The 19,750-nt window shown below is 44.5% G+C and overlaps 1 protein-coding gene across 4 annotated transcripts; it reads right to left on the bottom strand.

Moving 5' to 3' along the window:
- Positions 1-940: 940 nt before the first annotated feature.
- Positions 941-12,089, bottom strand: LOC104675814 (putative protein SSX6). Of its 4 annotated transcripts, XM_030934020.1 has the most exons (9): positions 12,040-12,071; positions 11,728-11,813; positions 9,842-9,930; positions 9,286-9,400; positions 8,545-8,640; positions 6,447-6,496; positions 4,359-4,494; positions 2,005-2,109; positions 941-1,541 (listed from the first exon to the last, which is right to left on the bottom strand). In XM_030934020.1, the coding sequence occupies exons 3-8, from the start codon at positions 9,908-9,910 to the stop codon at positions 2,009-2,011; spliced, it is 567 nt and encodes a 188-aa protein (XP_030789880.1). In that variant the 5' UTR covers positions 9,911-9,930; positions 11,728-11,813; positions 12,040-12,071; the 3' UTR covers positions 941-1,541; positions 2,005-2,008. The 4 variants fall into 4 exon arrangements, 3 of the variants coding, with proteins under 3 accessions (XP_030789880.1, XP_010378764.2, XP_030789881.1); XM_010380462.2 differs by lacking the exon at positions 11,728-11,813 and having other exon boundaries at positions 12,040-12,083; XR_749838.2 differs by lacking the exon at positions 11,728-11,813 and having other exon boundaries at positions 942-1,541; positions 1,949-2,109; positions 12,040-12,089.
- Between the last annotated feature and the right edge of the window lie 7,661 nt (positions 12,090-19,750).

Below are 19,750 nucleotides of genomic sequence, written 5' to 3'. Positions count from 1 at the left end.
TCCACCTGGGGCTGGTGTTTCAAGTCCTTGCGTGTGAATGGAGCTTTAATGTCTCCATTCACATGCAAATGTTTTATTCTAAAATAGACTCCCCTCTGCCCTTCCCTTCCCCACAACTGTTTCCCCTCTGCACCGTGCCATGGTACCTGTGAGAAAGAACTGTCCCATTCCCAAATCATCGTCCCCACCCCAGCCCCCAGACCCTTGGTTGGTGAGACCCATGATGGGCAGTCTCATGCTTCTGTCCAGGGGACTTTCCCACCGTTGCTCCCCTGCATGGAGACTAAGTGGACTCTTCTATTCCCTGTCCATCACAGGGTCTACAGTGCACGCATCTTCCTCATTCCTCCACGTTCCCCAGATGACGATTTCATCTGTGTCTCCTCCCACATACTCCCAAATGGACCGTCCCAGACCTTGAACTTGAAATTCGTTCAGAGAGCAAAGGCCAAGATGCCCAACCACCTGCTGCAGAATCCTGCTCCAGGACTGAAGTGTATAGTCTCTATCAATATAAAAACTAGAGGCCAGGTGCAGAGGCTCACACCTGAATCCTAGCACTTTAGGAGGCCAAGGTGGGAGGCTCGCTTGAGCCCAGGAGTTCAAGGCTGCACTGAGCTATGATCATGCCACTGCACCCCACCCTAGACAGAGGAAGACCCCATCTGTAGAAAAAACAGACAAACAAATAAGCAGACAAAACCAACAACTGGAAACATCCTCCTCTGGAATGGTGGTCAGGAACATCTGCCTGCCTTGTTCCCTGATGTCTTTCCAGCACCTAGAACAGCGCTCAGCACAAGGATGCACTCATTAGTGTTTTGTTGAATAAATGACTCCTTTGATACAGTCATTCCACTTCTAAGAATCTTTCCTAAATAAATATTCACACACTTGCAAAGAGCTGTGTGCACAATAATGGGAGGAGCAAACAACCGGGGAACGATTGCAAATGTTTATTAACTGTCAGTAACTGATACACAGGAATCGGATGAGGGGAGTAGAGGCTGAACAGAAAACAGGGTGTGGGGGGACTTGATCAGGACACATGGCAATGGGGAAATGCAGATGGGAGATACTTATAGTGGTACTTGGTGTGTGTGTGGGGTGTGTGTGTGTGTGTGTGGTGTGTGTAAATGCAGAGGAAAAATCTGAAATTAAACACTCAGATCTGCTGTCAATCGTCACATCCAGGGAGAGAGGAGGGAAGTGCTTTGCTATTCTATGCAGAGAATACCTGACAATACTTGTTTTCTGAGGTAGGTGCGTGGATAGACAGACCAAAATATGCATTAAGTATGTCTTGCTCACAATGAAAATGCTAATATCTAACAGAATGGCATACTGTAAGAAAATACAACGGAAATGCTAACAACGAACTCTTGGCACACTAAGAAAAATGATGCTCAACTTTTCACTGTTGTGAACACTCGCTTTCACTTGCTATACACCTGATGATGAGGGGTCCGCAGCCATGCCCATGTTCTTGAAAGGTCACCAAATTCTGCTTCACATCATGGGCATGTGTCATATCTCTGAGGCTGAGGCAAGAAGAGAGAAGGAAAGTAAGTGGCAGTGAGTTGCCACTGCCTGATAACTCAATCTCAACTCTTCCTGACGTGCAGACCCTGTACACTACGATTCTGCCCTACCTCAGGACCTGCACACGCTTTCCACGGTTCCTCGAAGTGAACCACCTGCACATGCCACAGTAACTTCCTTGCTTGGTTTATCCATTTCTAGGCTAGAGGAAGGTGTGGCCCACGTATCAAGACTGACCTGGGGTTTGGGAACCCACCGCATCCTGGGTAGGGAGGAACCCTGGATATACAGGGCAGGGAGTAGAAAGAGCATGGGAAATCTCATCATTCAGCCTCAATGCTGTACCCTAGAAAATTATGAGAAGGGAATGATTCGGGGAACAAGAGACAAGATGGGATACCGGTACTGTAACAGAATAGCACACCTGCAGGGATGTGGCGGATGAGCTGAAAGTTCACTTACGGAGTTACTCGTCATCTTCCTCAGGATCACTGATCTCTTCATAAATCACCAGCTGCTTTCTCTCACGCAGCCTGTGGGTCCAGGCATGTTTCCTCCTTTTGGGTCCTGTGATGGAGAAGAGTTGGAAGATGAGGATTGGGTAGGCTGGAGAGTGTTAGGCTCTGTTTTCTCCATAAATGGAGATGCCTCCCCTCTCCCAAGTGCCCATGGGTCTTCTTTTTCCAGTTTTTCACATTCTCTGGCTTAGAGAGGCTGAGACCTTAGACCCACACCAATACAGGCCAAATGCCAATTAAAGTTTTAGCTTCTGCCTTCTTCCGTTGTGAGGTTTAGATTCCCAACCTCTTCACTTACAGGAACATTCAACCATACCTCCTTTCATTCTGCACGTATTTGCTAAGGGCACACAGGCATACCTTGTTTTATTGCACCTCATTTTTATAGTGCTTCGCAGATAGTGCAATTTTGGGGGAAGAATTCTCACCAATTTTACACTTCTCAACTATTATTATGTCTGTTGTTGTGATCTGTGATCAGTGAGCTTTGATATTATTATTGCAAATGTTTTTGTTGTTTTTTGGTCATTTAAAGTAATTTTTGTTTTTTATTTTTGTGGGTACACAGTAGGTGTATATTCTTATGGGGTATGTAAGATGCTTTGACACAGGCATGCCATGCGTAACAATCACATCATGGAAAATAGGGTCTCCATCCCCTCAACCATTTATCCTTGTGTTACAAACAATCCATTTACACTCTTTCAGTTATTTTTAAATGTGTGATTAACTTATTATTGACTACAGTCACGCTGTTGTGTGTAAATGTTTTGGGGGTACCAGGAACTGGCCCTACAGAAGATGAGGAATGTAATTGATCAATGTTGTGTGTGTTCTGACTGCTCCACCGATGAGCTGTTCCCCGTCTCTCCTCCTTCTCTTGGGCCTCCCTATTTCCTGAGACACAGCAACACTGAAATTAGGATGATGAAGAACCCTACAATGGTGGCTATGTGTTCAAATGAAAGGAAGAGTCACATGTCTCTCTCATTAAATCAGAAGCTAGAAATGGCCAAGGTTATTGAGGAAGGCATGCTGAAAGCCAAGACAGGCTGAAAGTTAGGCCTCTTGAACCAAACAGCCAAGCTGCTGAAATAGAGAAAATTTGAGTGGTCAGGATAGAAAATGAAACCAGCCACAACGTTCCCTTAAACCAAAGTCTAATTCAGAGCAAGACCCGAACTCTCTCCAAGTCCATGAAAGCTGAGAGGGTGACGAAGTTGCAGAAGAAATGTCGGATGCTAGCAGAGGTTGGTTCGTGAGATTTAAGGAAAGAAGCCGTCTCTGTAACATAAAAGTGCAAGGTGAAGCAGCAAACCCTGATGGAGAAGCTGAAGCAACCTAGGCAGAAGATCTAGCTAAGATCACTGTTGAAGGTGGCTACACTAAACAACAGATTTTCAATATAGATAAAATAGCCTTCTATTGGAAGGTGATGCCATCTAAAACTTTCATAGCTAGAGAGGATTGACTCTAACTTTGAAAGAAGTTCTACTGTGAGTAAAATGCTATCCAAAAGCATCACATACTACAGAGAAATCTTTCATGAAAGGGAGAGCTAATTGATGTGGCAAATTTCATTGTTGTCTTCTTTTAAGGAACTGCCACAGCCACTCCACCCTTCAGCAACCACCACCTTGATCAGCCAGCAGCCATCAACACCGAGGCAAGACCCTCCACCAGCAAAAAGAGTGTGGCTCACTGAAGGCTCAGAAGATTGTTTGCATTTTTAACAACGAATTATTTTAAAATTAAGGTATGTACATTTTTACACATAACACTATTGCAGACTTAGACTACACTATAGTGTAAACATAATGTTTTTATGCACTGTGAAACAAAAGCAATGTGTGTGACCCACTTTATTGCAGTCGTCTGGAACGGAACCTGCAATATCTCTGAAGTACACATGTCAACGTTGAGTATCAGGCATTGAGCTAAGATATGATTCCAGATTATCAGAGATAGAATTGCTTGAGCACCTTTCACGTCATCAGGCCTTCTAGATTTAATTTAATGCCTCCAAACAATTTATGAACTATGATTCTTTATTTTCATCTTATGGACTAGGAATCTGGAACTGAGAAAATTTGGAAGACTTGCCCCAAGACACGTGGTTTTTTACAACTCCAGTCTGTGTCTCTGAAAGTCATCTCTAACATCTCATCTGGAGCTGGGTAAGCTCCTCAGCCCAGCCTGGACCCAGGCTTGTCTGGAATCCATGCCACGCACCCAGTCCACACACCTGAACACAGCCAGGGAAGCCACAGGGGTTGCTCCTGAATTGTTTCCTCTTACCAGATCTCTTGTTAATCTTCTCAGAGGTATTTGCTTTTCCCGGGGGGCACAGCTGTTTCCCATCGTTTTGTGGGCCAGATGCTTCTGGCACTCCCTTCGAATCATTTCCTTCCTCTGCTGGCTTCTTGGGCATGATCTTTACAACGTGAAGGTCACAGATAAACAGTATCAGTCACATTTCTATAGTGCTTTAGAGCTTACAAAGCGTCTTCACATGCATTACCTTAATCAATACTCTCAACAACGCTGGGAGAGTTACACTTACCTAAATAAGGAGAAACCTGGGAGGTTAGAAGGGAAAGGAATGGCCTAAATGAATGGGGCTTCCAGGGCTAGAATGCTTATCTTCACACTCTTTTAAGACCGACATTCATGCAAACAGCAGAAATCTCCACGTAATTGAGAGTGTGGTATACAGAAGATTTGGAGAACAATAGCATTCTAAGAATTCACAAGGTCTACAAATGGAAGAGCTTCTATAAAATACAAGGGATCCCATAAAGGCTTGTAGTCAGTTGCTGGGAGTCTAAATGTAAATACGTAGCGAGGGGACAAAACACTGCTGGGAAAGATGCTGTGGGGAGATGAATACAAGCAAGGGAGAGGGAAATGGTTTGCTGAAATTAATCTAGGCAGCAAGCAAAGCAATACCAGATATGGCATAGCACCCTAGAGAGGCACCAACATTGAATGTGGAATTCAGTGAGGTGGTACCCATACCAATTCTGGTTACATTGGGATGTGTCACTGACCAACAAGCTTAAGCTACTTTTTTCTTTGCTTTTCTTTTTTCTTTTTGAGACAAAGTCTCGCTCTGTCACCAGGCTAGAGTGCAGTAGCGAGATCTCGGCTCACTGCAATCTCCCCCTCCCCCGGATCAAGTGATTCCCCTGCCTTAGCCTCCTGAGTAGCTGGGACTACAGGCAGGCACTACCACGCTCCACTAAGTTTTGTATTTTTAGTAGAGACGAGGTTTCACCATGTTGGCCAGGATGCTATCTCTTGACTTCATGATATGCCCGCCTCGGCCTCCTAAAATGCTGGGATTACACTCGTGAGCCATCGGGCCTGGCCCTTAAGCTACTTTTTACTCAGCTTCCTCACTTATGAAATAGTGAACAATACATGTAAAATAGGCTAAGGGAAAGTACTGTCTGAGCTTGTCAATACCGTTTAAATGTAATAATAATAATAATTAATACCTTTCTGTTTCCTTCTTTGAATTCGATCTCCACACTGGCAACCCAACTCCCAGATCCCTTTACCCTCTAAACCAGAGTTGAATCTGCACTTGTGGGATCACTCATTCAGGGACCTCCGAGGGATCCCCTGGGCTGGGATTGGGGCTTCCCGGATGCCTCAGGTGCAGACAAGGCCCTCAAGGAGCTCAAGGAGGGGCCAACAGTCAAAGCAATTCCTAAGCCATGTGAGTGGCCCCGGTAACAGAGGAGAGGCCAGCTGGTCCTTCCTGTTGCGAGAATGGGTGTCTCAATGGAAGCATCAGCAGGCCCTTTTGGGTAAATCCCTAGTGAACAACATCTGAACTTCATAAATAAATGCAAACGTGAATGAGCTTTAAATGGCTTGGAGCTCTGGATTAGACTACCACTGCCACTCCGCCTCAGGAAAATTCTTTAGCATCTCTGTACCATGATAGCCTCATTTTATTATTTTGCTGATAATTATGATCTATAACACGAACTATGATGCTTCGCTTCCATTTCATGGACCAGGAATCTGGAGTTCAGACAACTTAGAAGATTTGCGCCAAGTCACATGGCTTTTGTAAACACCGAAGTGTGTGACTCATTATTATTTGGAGATAACAACAGACACAACATCATAGAGGTCTTCTCATGGATTCAATACATTACTTCATGTGAAGTTATTAAAATAGTATCTGGCATCACTATGAAAACAAAAGAAGTATTAAGAATCACAACTAAGCTGTTGATGCTACATCAGGTGTTGTGATAGACATGGGGAGGAGGCAATGAGGGCATTTTTGATATTCTCCCACTGTTACCAGTGTTCACATCCATGAAGGGACAAAGGTTCTCTGGTCCTTTGGATTTGAGAGACACTCACCTTCGGGATGATTCTCTGGAGCCTGCCGAAAGTCATCTGAGGACGTTCAACTGAAAGAGAACACATCAGAATTTTTCTTTGTTGGTAAAGATTTCCAAACTCTAGAGAGACTTCTGTCGCATGAGGGCATTCTGCAGCAGAGGGTTATGAGTCCACTCAATGTTGAGGAGTTATTTGAGATTTGCTTCTGAATTATGTTTAGTCATGGTTGGTGCATTTATCTGTGGCATCAATTCAGAATTTTCCATCTCATGGTTTATCAAATTGGGGTTAAACCCCATCACAGTGTCATCTTATGTCATTACGTATCTTTTACTTTTTCCCAAATAATTAAATTGATTAGTTGGGAATCTGAACTGTATCCACTCAAGAAGTACAACAACTAAAAATCACTGTACACTTCAAATGGGTGAATCTTATGGTATGCGTATTAAGCTGTTAAATGTGTGATGAACCATGGATGATTTAGTTCAGTGGCTCTGAAATATTTTCAGAATAAAGACACTCCTTTAATGTCAAACACTTGGCAGATACTCAAGCACTGGATTGCCAGATCTCTTACAGTGATTGTGGGAGATGGTAGAATCTGGCCTGTTTGTTGGGGAGTAATAGGTCTATTGGAGATGGTTTGGACATTCTGACCTTGTCTTATGATTGCATTGTCAGTGCAGAAGAGCCAGTAAACACATATGTCCCCTTTATATTCCTGAAATGCACAAAGATCTCTACCTAAGGACCTATCTTTTTTTCACCCTATGTTATCTCCGGTTTTAATAAAATACAGAGAAACAGCAATCTTCATTACATAATGTGTTCATCACCATCTCTCTTATGATATTTATCCAATATCTACATGCTGTTAATGAAACAATCACTGGAAGTTTTTGGCAAATCTACACTTTTAACATTTTCTTTTTTTTTTTTTTCACTTTAAAATTTTTTTTTTTTTTTTTTTTTTGAGACGGAGTTTTGCTCTTGTGGCCTAGGCTGGAGTGCAGTGATGCGATCTCAGCTCACCGCAACCTCCGTCTCCCAGGTTCAAGCGATTCTCCTGCCTCACCCTCCTTAGTCGCTGGGATTAGAGGCATGTGCCACCATGCCCTGGCTAATTTTGTGCTTTTTTTTTTTTTAGTAGAGATGGGGTTTCTCCATGTTGGTCAGGCTGGGCTTGGACTCCTGACCTCAGGTGATCTGCCCTCCTCGGCCTCCCAAAGTGCTAGGATTATAGGCGTGAACCACAGCGCCCGGCCTTAAAATTTTCTTAACTGTGCTTTGATTCTTAACAGTGTTTAGCAAGAACAACATGTCCTTTAAAAAAGAAATATTTCAAACACACAGAAAAGTATGGGGAATAATATTGAGTTCAGTCGCATCTCAACATTACCCCATGACTATGTTAGATCTGATTTATTTATTCAGAATGTTAGAAACACTATGAACAGGCTCTGGTGCAGTAGCTCATGCCTGAAATCCCAGCACTTTGGGAGGCTGAGGAGGGTGGATCACCTGAGGTCAGGAGTTTGAGACCAGCCTGGCCAACATGGTGAAACCCCGTCTCTACTAAAAACACAAAAATTAGGTGGGCATAGTGGCCGGCGCCTGTAATCCCATCTACTCAGGAGGCTGAGACAGGAGAATCTCTTCAACCCAGGAGGCAGAGGTTGTAGTGGGCTGAGACTGTGCCACTGCACTCCAGCCTGGGCGACAAGAGCGAATCTCCAGTTCAAAAAACAAAACAAAACAAAACAAAAACACTATGAATAAGTCATGACTGAAGCTGTCTGTGCAGCACTCACCAATCTGTGCCCCCGCTCCTTCTCTATTTACAGCCAGTCTCCTCAATTTGATGGCTTTTTATTCACATTCACGTTTTATGCATTTACCATTTGCTTATTATCCATAAATATTCATATTCTTGTTTTACATGTTTTACAATTTTATGAATGATCTCTGCAGTTAACTTTGTGTATGCAATCTTTTTTTCACTCAGCTCTGATGTGTATGAGGGAACAAATGCCTGAGGATCCTTCCCAGATAGCTGAGCTGAAAAGCAGTTGGGCTTCAGGAGACCCTTTCCAGCCCCTTCCCATCTACTCACCCTCATTCCTGCGGTTATGGTCATTATCAATATTATTCCCCTGGAAGTCTGTGGCCCGTTTATTACGCATGAAAGGTGGGAGGGTGACCTTGAAACCTAGAAAGAAGCAAAATGTTTCTTTCTTAAGAGACAAACTTAGGCCTGGCATGGTGGCTCATATCTGTAGTACCAGCACTTTGGGAGGCTGAAGCAGGAGGATTGCTTGAGGCCAGGAGTTCAAGACGAGCCTGGGTACCATAGAGAGACCCCTATATCTACAAAATATAAAATAAAATTAGTTGGGCATGGTGGCATGTGCCTGTAGCCTCAGCTACTCCATAGGCTGGGCAGGAGGATTGCTTGAGCCCTGGAGTTCGAGGCTACATTGAGCTATGATTGCACTGCTACACTCTAGCCTAGGTGACAGGGAGACTCTGACTCCAAAAGAGAGAGAGAGAGAAGCCGAGAGAAGGATGGTAGGGTGGGAGATGTGCTGCGATGCCACAGAGACAGTTGGGCTCATCAGAACAGATGCCTATGGGAGAGAAACGTGCAGGATCCAGGTATAAGCTTCACTGTGGCCACTCCCTGCCCTCAGCCCTGACAGGATAGGAAGAGCAGAACACCCAGAAGCTGCCTCGCGATTCTTCCCTGCACAAAAGGAAAATGTGGGGTACTTTCTGCAGCCTAAGAACTAGGCAAAGCAGGAAAAGGGATGCTCATGTGTCCCCAGACTTGTCTGTACCCAGAACTTTCTGTTACCTAGTTTAGTCATGGTCTCATACTTTCTCTTCACGTGCACACAGCTGATTTTCTCCGAGTATTTCATCTTTTCCCACTCTTTCTTAGAGAAGTATTTGGTAATATCATCGAAGGCCTAGGGGAAAAAAAAGAAATAAAGGAATTCTGGCAGTGACTCAGCTAGGCATGTCTGCCATTCAGTTGGAGCCGCTTCCTGTGTGCTGGATCTGGGAAGTGGGGATGATAACCTGCCCTGGTTGATGCCATGACTAACTGAGAGAACATGGGGACCTTCCCTAGCTTCTCCCCTGCCACACAGTAGGACTTTAATGCTGCTGGCTGTCTCTCTTCCCACCTTGCAGAATGGAGTGAGATTCACCAAATGTAGTGCACGGCCACAGACCTGTCTCCAGGGATGCTAGGTGATGACAGAGCAAAGATGGGATGCTCCCAGGGGTCCAGATCTCCCTGGGACCCTGCTCCTTTTCCCCAGTACCTCTGTCCTCCCCTCCTCAGAAATCTGGTCACCCTACTCTATGCCCTGAACCACTGCTATGCCCCCTCCAGGTCACCTCACCTTGCTTCTCTTCTCTGATGTTTGAGCATCATCCCTGGGTCTGTTTGCAAAGGTGTTGTCTCTGTTCATGGCACCGGGAGCAGTCTGACCTGCAAGAGAAATAGCCTGAGACTTTCCAGCCACAGAACCTTTGGTCCTGTGGAGGGAGAAATCTCTGAAGGCCAGCCACACTCAGTCACCTGGAATCAGGTGCTGCATTTCTCCATCCCGGGCTTATCTGTCCCTGAGTAAGGACATGGGGAGAAGTCAGATGAAAACAGGGAGCCAGGGGGTCTCTGGGAGAAGTACTGATTGGGGATGACAGGTTTCCTATGGGCAAAGCAGCCTTGAGTCTTTGGGAGGGGGTTAGCTAATGTTGTTAGTAGTTTCCCTGGAGCTAGGCTTACCCTGAAAGATGTATAAACCCTTGTTGGGGAGGCAGGGACGTAACTGTATAATTTTATTGAGTGGGGGCATTCTGATACCCCCACTCAATAAATGAAGGAAAGGAAGTGAGTCCCAGAGATAACATGGTCTCTTTGGTGATGGATTTGATCAGGCAGAGGGATGGGGGGTTCTGTTCTGTTGAAGACAAACGACCTTCGCTAATATGAATGGATTTAGAGGCTATTACCGGGTTATTTGTAAATTATAAGAAGGAAGAGCCCGCCATCCCTTAGAGAGAATGTGGGGCATTTCAGGTTGCAGCAATCGACCAGGCACGGTGGCTCATGCCTGTAATCCCAGCATTTTGGGAGGCCGAGGCGTGCAGATCGCTTGAGCCCACGAGGTCGAGACTAGCCTGGGAAACATAGCAAAACTCCCATCTCTACAAAAAAAAAAAAAAAAAAAAAAAAAAAAAAAAAACCAAAAAAAATTAGCTGAGGTTGGTGGCGCAAGCCTGTAACATCTCAGCACTTTGGCTGGCCAAGGTGGGAGGATCTCTTGAGTCCACGAGGTCGATATCAGCCTAGCCAACCTAGTGAAACCCTCTGCTAAGAAAAAAAATAATAAAAAGTATTAGTGGGGGTGAGGTGGTGCGTGCCTGTAGTCCCGAGGCTGAGGCAAGAGGATCTCTGGAGCCCAGGAAGTCGAGGTTAGCCTGACCAACACAGCAAAACCCCATTCCTACTAACAATAACAACAAGAAAATAGCATGGGCGAGGTGACTCCTGCCTGTAGTTCTGAGGCCGAGGTGGCAGGATTGCTTGAGGCCAGGAGGTCAATACCGACCTGGCCAACATAATGAAACCTCGTCTCTAAAAAGAGTAAATAAATAAATAAATAAATAAATATAAAAATAAAAATACCTACCAAAAAAATCTAGCAGGGGTGGAATGGCACACACCTGTAGACCTGAGGCCAAGGTGGGAGGATCGCTTGAGCCCAGGATGTTGAGGCCAGCCTGGCCAACATAGTGAAACCCCGCTTCTACAAAAAAAAAAAAAAAAAAAAAAAAAAAAAGCGTGGGAAGGGTCGTGTACTTCTGTACTTTTGTAGTCCCGGGGCCGAGGCAGAAGGATTGCTTAAGCCCAGGCGGTCGAGTCCAGCCTGGCCAACATAGCAAAACCGTCCGTACTAAAAAAATGAAAAATAGAAAATATTAGTGAGGGCAGGTTGCTCCCTGCCTGTAGTCCCGAGGCAGAGACAGGAGGACTGCTTGAGCTCTGGCGGTTGAGGCCAGCCTGGCCAACATGGCGAAACTGTCTCTACTAAAAAAAAATTTAAAAATAAAAAATAGGAGTGAGGGCGGGGTGGTGCGTGCCTGTAGTCCCGAGGCCAAGGCGGGAGGACTGCTTGAGCCCAGGCGGTTGAGGCCAGCTTGGCCAACATGGCGAAACTGTCTCTACTAAAAAAAATAAAAACTAAAAAATAAAAAATATGAGTGAGGGCGGGGTGGTGCGTGCCTGTAGTCCCGAGGTCGAGGTGGGAGGACTGCTTGAGCCCAGGCAGTCCAGGCCAGCCTGGCCGACATAACGAATCCCCGTCTCTACTAAAACACAAAAATGAAAAATATTTCCAGGGGTGGGATGGCACAGGCCTGTAGACGCGAGGCCGAGGCGGGAGGCTCCTCCATGATGATCGTCCTGAAAGGCATTAGTTGTCTTTCAGTCCTCAAGATTTTCGGAACCCCAAGCACTTGAGGCCCCTACGGAGGCTTCCTCCTTTTCTATCGGCCCCCATTGCCCCATCTAGGGTGTCCCTTCAAGAGAACCTACCTCAGAGACAAAGCAGTGGCGGCAACGTCGGCAGCAGTTGGCGACAAAGTATGGCTGGCGGAGGAGAAAATATTCTGCGATGTCACTGCCCCAGGATGATGGACCAATCAGGGCAGTCAGTGAACTCCGTCTGGCCAATTAGAAGTCAGAACAGTAGGCGGGACAAGCCAAGCTGATATGAGGTCTCTCAGTCCAGGCTCCAGGGACAGAACCTTCTCAAAGTGAGGGCAGAGACTCTGATTTTCCCGCCTAAAGCATCCCCTGGGATTGGCTACTCCAAGTTCAGAGTACGCATGCTCTGATTTTCTCTTTAGATTGTTTCAGAATCAGAGTACGCATGGGCTGGTTTTATCTTTCCATTTTTCCTATCCCCCCACCACTCCCCGTGGTGCATTTGTTATCCAGTTTTAATAAGCAGTGTATACGAAGCAGGTCAAGCAGGTCGCCATCTCAAATCCTTCCTGTCAGCTTCTAACTTTTTCATGTATGGGATTTTTCCTAGGAACTCTGTAGTAACATAAGAAATTTGGGCCGGGCGCGGTGGCTCACTCTTGTAATCCCAGCACTTTGGGAAGCCACACAGCTGGTGGATCGCTTGAACCCGGGAGGCAGAGGTTGCAGTGAGCCACGGTCATGCCGGTGCACCCCAGCCTGGGCGACAGAGAGATACCTTGTCTCTTATCTCCACAAAAAGATAAAATAAAGTAAAATTAGCGAGATGGGGAAGTGTGCCTGTAGTCCCATCTCTTAGGAGGCTGAGGATCGCTTAAGCCCAGGAGTATGAGGTTGCCCCAAGCCATGATCTGGCCACTGCTGCCTACCTGGGCCACAGAGCGAGATCTTGTCCAAAAAAAAAAAAAAAAAAAAAAAAGAGAGAGAGAGAGATGGAGAGAAAGAAAGAAAGAAAAATTTCAGTGAGCCAGTCCCAGTGGCTCATGCCTGTAATCCCAACACTTTGAGAGGCTGAGGCAGGAGGTGGAAGGATCACTTGAGGCCAGGAGTTCCAGAACAATCTGAGATACATAGTGATACCCCCATCTCTATAAAAAAAATTTTTAAAAAGAAATTTAAACAAAAAAAATAAAAAACAACACTTCTATGTATGTCTTTTTCTAGAAGACCAAAGAACCAGAAATATATTTTACCCATTGATATTAATAGTATTTATAATTATAGTATTAAAAAGAGTATGTAATTAGGGTCCACTGTGTTCATCAGAGAGCTTATAAGTCAATTTGTCTAAGAAGTCTCCCCTACCCCTATCCCTAGTACCTCCAACATGTCCCAGTTCCTCTCTGGGCTTTCCATCTACAACCCTGATCTCTCTAAGATCCTCCCAGAATGACAGTGATCTCTGTTAGGGCAGGGACAGGGCAATGGCCCTTGGTCCCAGCACAAAGCCCTTTATGTACATCTTCCCATTAATTTTCACAATGTTCTTTAGAGTTAAATACTATTATCATCCCCAGTGTGCAGATGTTGAGACTGAGGCTCAGAGAATTAAGCAGTCTGCTCAAGGTCAGTGGGTGACAAAGCTGGGATTCATCCCCAAGATGAGTTGAGTCCAAAGTCTGTGCTTTTATTTGTGTATTTCTCTATTTTTAATTAAAATAATTTTCTTAGAGATGGGGTCTTGCTATGTTGCCCCCACTGAACTGGAAGGAACTGCTGGCCTCAAGCAATCCTCCTGCCTTGGCTTCCCAAAGCACTGGGATTACAAGAGTGAACCACCCCACGTCCAGCCTCAAAGTCTGTGCTTTAAATTACTCTTCTATATTGCCTCAACCATTTGTTGAATGAATGAAGGCATCTTACAACTGCAAAGGTTCTTTAACATAATTTACATAACTCCTTACAATCACTCCAAATTCCCTCTGGCTGCTGCAACAAATTACCACAAACTTTGTGGCATAAACGACATAAATTTGTTCTCTCACAAGTCTGGAGGCCAGAAATCTGAAATCAGTTTCACTGAGTTGAAATCAAGTTGTCAGCAGGGCTGTACTCTTCTAGAGGCTCTAGGAGAGAATCTGTTCCTTGCCTCTTCCAGCTTCCGGTGATTGCCAGCATTTCTTGGCTTGTGGCTTGATATGGTTTGGCTCTGTGTCCCCACCCAAATCTCATCTCGAATTGCAATCCCCACGGATTAAAAATCCCCATGGGAGCGGTTTTCCCCCATGCTGTACTTGTGACAGTGAGTTCTCAGGAGATCTGATGGTTTTATAAGCGTCTGGCATTTCCCCTGCTTGCACTTCTGTCTCCTGCCACCATGTGAAGAAAGTCTTTGCTTCCTCTTCACCTTTGGCCATGATTGTTTCCTGAGGCCTCCCCAGCCTTGTGGAACTGTGAGTCAATTAAATCTCTTTCCTTTGTAAATTACCCAGTGTAAGTAATGGTGGAAGGATGAAAGGCAAAAGCAAGTGCAGGAGACAGACAGAGAAAATGTGACTAAGCTCCCTTTTATAACAAACCCAGTCTTGTGATAACTAATCCACTCTTATGACAATGGCATTAATCACTTCCTGACAGCCCCACCTCTTAATATTGTTACAGTGGCAATTAAATTTCAACACAAGTTTTGATGGGGACATTCAAACCATGGCAGTCATACTGCCTTCTTCTCTTCTGTCTGTGTCAGATCTCCCTGCCTCAATTTGATAAGGACACTCATTATTACATTTCGGGCCCATCCAGATAATCCAGGAGAATCTTCCCATCTCAAGAACTTTAACATAATCACTTTTTTTTTTGTTTGTTTGTTTTTTGAGACGGTGTCTCACTCTGTCGTCCAGGCTGGAGTGCAGTGGTGTGATCTCGGCTCACTGCAACCTCTGCCTCCCGGGTTCAAGCAGTTCTCTGCCTCAGCCTCCCGAGTAACTGGGATTACAGGTGTCTGCCACCATGTCCAGCTAATTTTTGTATTTTTAGTAGAGATGGGGTTTCACCATCTTAGTCAGGCTGGTCTTGAACTCCTGACCCCGTGATCCACCCGCCTTGGCCTCCCAAAGTGCTGGGAGTACAGGTGTGAGCCACTACACCTGGCCAACGTAATCACTTTTTTTGTTGTTGTAAGTTAACACTCACGGGTTCCAGGGGTTACCATGTGGCTATCTTTTGGAGGGACATTGTTCAGTCTACCACAGCCTGCCCTCTGGCCCCCGAGGATTCACATCTCTCCCACATGCAGAATACATGCACCCCATCCCCAAATCCTCAAATGTCTCAAACCGTGCAACATTCGCTGACGTCCGACATCTTATCCAAATAAGATCAGCTCAGATGTAGCAAGTCTCCTCATCTAAAACAGATATGGATGAGACTCTGGTTATGAAACATCCTGGGGCAAAATTCTCCTGTTGTGAATTCGTGACACTAGAAAACAAGTTATCTGTTCCAAAAATACAGTGGCGGGACAGGCGTAGGATAATAGTTACAGATGTTTCCATTTCAAATGGGAGAAAATGGAAGAAAGGAAGGAGTCGCTGCTTCCAACCATTTTGAAATCTAGCAGGACAAATTCCATTTGGTTTCAAGGACTCAGAAAAATCCTCTGTAGCTTGAAGCTCTCCCCTCTGGTCCCACAGTCCTCCTCTCAGAATGTATGTCATAGTGATTCACACCTTTAGACCAGCAGGTCCTTTGTGGATCTTTCCCAGATAATATCATTTCTATTACCCGCTATGGCTGAGCATAGTGGAAGAGCTCCTTGAGTCATGTGCCTAGTCTCTTCAGCACTAGCAAACATGGCCCCATTCTTGACTTTCTCTCTAGAGCATACCTTCCCGACAGTGCCTCTCCTAATTTTAGTGTCTTTTGAAATCTTGATAGGCTGAGAATTTCCCTGGATCCTTTTTGCTTAAGAGTCCTTTCCTCAGTTTATCCCTTTCCTCTAACATTTTACTAGTACTTGGATTGGAGTCCAATACAAAAATGAAAAATTATGGGACTAAGACTGCAGGTTAAAAATGATGGAATCTCTAGGCAAGTTGTTGAGAGTTTATGAAGGATGTGCCTTGGGAAGGGAGTCTTACATATGATCAGACTGGTTGGGATTGAAAATAAATTGTTTATCAGTTTTTCTAAAAATCGAACATTAGTGTCAAGGGTGCACTGAAGCAGGGCGAGTCTGCTCCTCTAGGTTTGAAATAGGTTTCCTTAACATGTTGATCTGTTTTTCTTTATTGTTTAAATAATCAGTCTAAAAAACTGGGGATTTTTTTTGTGTGTGTTTTAAGATAGTTTCCTAACTGCATTTATTATGTTTTTGTTTTTCTTTTCGTTTTCTGAGACAGAGTCCCGCTCTGTCACCCAGGCTGGAGTGCAGTGGTGCGATCCAGCAACCGTAGTAAGCAAGGTTGCTCACTACAACCTCCACCTCCCAGGTTCAAGTGATTCTTGTGCCTCAGCCTCCCGAGTAGCTGGAATTACAGGGACCCACCACCACACCCGGCTAATTTTTGTGTTTTTAGTAGAGACAGGGTTTCACCATGTTAGCCAGGCTGGTGTAAAACTCCTGGCCTCAAGTGATCTGCCTGCCTTGGCATCCCAAAGTGTTGGGATTACAGGCATAAGCCACTGCATCCAGCTGTAATTAGCAATTGTACAATAAATTTACTTTGTACAATGGTTTTGAACCAAGATCCCAAGCCTAGGGGCCATCAGCTAAACAAATCACAAGACTATGGGGCAGTTGAATGAGCTCTCTTGTAGTCTTTGAGTAGTATTTTGGGACTGGGTCGAATTAAAGCAGAGTGCCAACTCTATAAAAGGGAGTACTAAGTGAATTAAAGGATTTGGGGGTCATGTTCTGTCAAGTGAAACATGTAGACATTCAGGGAATAAGAGTCTCATTATGATATGAAGACTTATTCTGAAGTCTTGGAAAAAGATGTCTACAGTGTGGAAACATGAACTTCTCATCCTGATTTGTCGTTAGAATGTCTCTGGTTATAGCATTGGACACTTTGGTGAACTTTTTGTGTGGTCCATACATCAGGCACAAGACTTGTTCTTTAGAATTTATGCAGTTTTATTATATAGGTCTTGTAAATCAAAAATAAAATCCTAAGCCCCCTGCCCCCAACTATCTGAATGGACTTCCTCCTAAGCCAGGGCTCTTTTAAAATTTAACCTGAGAGACTGTTTCAGGCCATTACAGGAAGTGTGGGTCAGGCATGCCTTATTATACATACCTCTCTGGCATCAACATCAACATAGATTTGAAGTCTGATAAGAAACATGTTGGCCGGGTGCGGTGGCTCATGCCTGTAATCCTAGCACTTTACGGGGCTGAGGAGGGTGGATCACGAGATCAGTAGATCAACACCATCCTGGCTAACACAGTGAAACCCTGACCCTACTTAAAATACAAAAAATTAGTCGGGCATGGTGACACGTGCCTGTAGTCTCAGCTACTTGGGAGGTTCAGGCAGGAGAATCACTTGAACCCGGGAGCCGGAGGTTGCAGTGAGCAGAGAAGGAGCCACTGCACTGTAGCCTGCCTTGACTACAAATCCCCACTTGTCCTTGGTGGAGTTGAAGCCAGCAACTATTCCTGGTTCACCATCCTCTTCTGAAACCAGATATGCCTTTACATTTTAAAAGTAATTTGAAGTCATTACTAACAACAACTAAAATATATATACCACTTAACTACATGACAGGTGCTATTCTAAGTGCTTTACATGTATTTACCCATCAAATCATAGCAATCAAATGAGTTAGATAATGTGGTTATCCCCAGTTTACTCTTGAGTAGCCTGAGACACAGAAAGGTTATATGACTTACACAAGGTCACAGAGCTTAATAAGTTGAGAAGCCAGAAACTGAACCCAAGCTACCTGGTTCCATAGTTTGTACTGTAAAATGCTAGTGTTAACTGTACACAGCAACTCATGGTTGTAATCCCACCACTTTGAGAGGCGGAGGTGGGAGGATTGCTTGAGGACAAGAGTTCAAGATCAGCCTGGGCAACACAGCAAGACCCTCTCTCTACCAAAAAAATAATTTTTTTAATTACCCAGGCATGGTGGTGTACACCTGTAGTCCTAGCTCCGTGGGAGGCTGAGGCACTTGAGCTGAGGAGGCTGGGGCTACAGTGAGCCATGACTGTGCTATGGAACTCTAGCCTGGGCATCAGAGTGAGGCCCTGTCTAAAATAAAAGAAAATGAAATGCTAGTGCCTTTAACTGTTCTACCGTTCTATCATTCATTAGTATCTGTATCCATTCCTTGAACAGCAAAAGAACTTCTCTTTTCTTTCCTGTCCCTCCTCCCATCTTCCATATTTATATAATACCTGCAATTTTATTTCAAAACTATAATTTTTTTAAGTTTACAATCAAAAGTTTACACTGTTTAATACATTTTACTGTTTTTCTTTTCACCATTGCTTATTGAAATCACCTCCTTCCTCTTAAATTTACTTTTCTCTTCTCATAGGACTATATACCAATAGTGATTTCTGAAAGATATATGTGTCATGAATTTTCTGAAATAATTTTTCCCTCATTCTGGATTATCCCGGCTGTATATAGATATCTAAGTTCAACTTCTTTTGTTTGTTTGTTTTTGGTTTGGTTTGGTTTTTTGAGACAGTGTCTGGCTCTGTCACCCAGGCTGGAATGCAGTGGCACCATCTGGGCTCACAGCAATCTCTACCTCCTGAACTCAAGCGATTCTCCTGCCTCAGCTTCCCAAGTAGCTGGGACTACAGGCACGTGGCACCACATCTGGCTACTTGCTGTATTTTTTGTAGAGATGGATTTTGCCTTGTTGGCCAGGCTGGTCTCAAACTCCTGAGCTCAAGGTATCCTCCCATCTTGGCCTACCAAAATGCTGGGACTACAGGCATGAGCCACTGCGCCTGATCCAAAGTTATTTTTAATCAGTTCCTTGAAAAACTTCTCCATTGCATTCTCTCTTCTCTCTTTCTCTCTGGGGACTTTCAGGATTTTATGTTTATCCTGGAAATTTTACTCCTAGGGCGTGTGTGTGTGTGTGCACACGCACGCGTGTGTGTTAATCAGGTTCAGAACTAGGTGAATCTTTTCAGTTTGAAGATTCATGTGTTTGTTCAGTTGAGAAAATTCTAGAACATTATTTCTTCAAGTACCGCCTTCTCTACAGTCTTTCTGTTCTTTTTTTTTTTTTTTTTTTTTTCTTTTTTTGAGACGGAGTTTTGCTCTGTCACCAATGGTGGAGTACAGTGGCACAACCTCAGCTTACTGCAACCTCTGCCTCCCGGGTTTAAGTGATTCTCCTACCTCAGGTTCACCAATAGCTGGGATTTCAGAGGCCCACCACCACGCCGGGCTAATTTTTGTATTTTTAGTAGAGACGGGGTTTTGCCATATTGCCCAGGATGGTCTCAAACTCTTGACCTCAGGTAATGTGCCTGCCTTGGCCTCCCAAAGTGCTGGGATTATAGACGTCAGCCACTGAGCCCGGCCCAGTCCTTCTGTTCTGTATGTCTGGATCTTCTATTGGATGAACGTTGAAACTTCTGGAATCTATTCTCCATTTCCTTTATAATTTTCATTTAAAACTTTCTATTTCATAATCCTTTTCTGCTATACGGTGAAGTAGTGCCATGCTTGAACACATTTTTTCACTGGGTTGTTCCAGTTTCTCTTATTGATATGCAAAAGTTTTGTTGTATATTAGAGATGGTTACTCTTAATTTATTACAGATGCTTCACCATTTTCCCC

Source organism: Rhinopithecus roxellana, chromosome 7, assembly GCF_007565055.1.
Source record: "Rhinopithecus roxellana isolate Shanxi Qingling chromosome 7, ASM756505v1, whole genome shotgun sequence".
Lineage (NCBI taxonomy): Eukaryota > Metazoa > Chordata > Mammalia > Primates > Cercopithecidae > Rhinopithecus > Rhinopithecus roxellana.
This window is presented reverse-complemented; position numbering and strand designations above follow the sequence as displayed.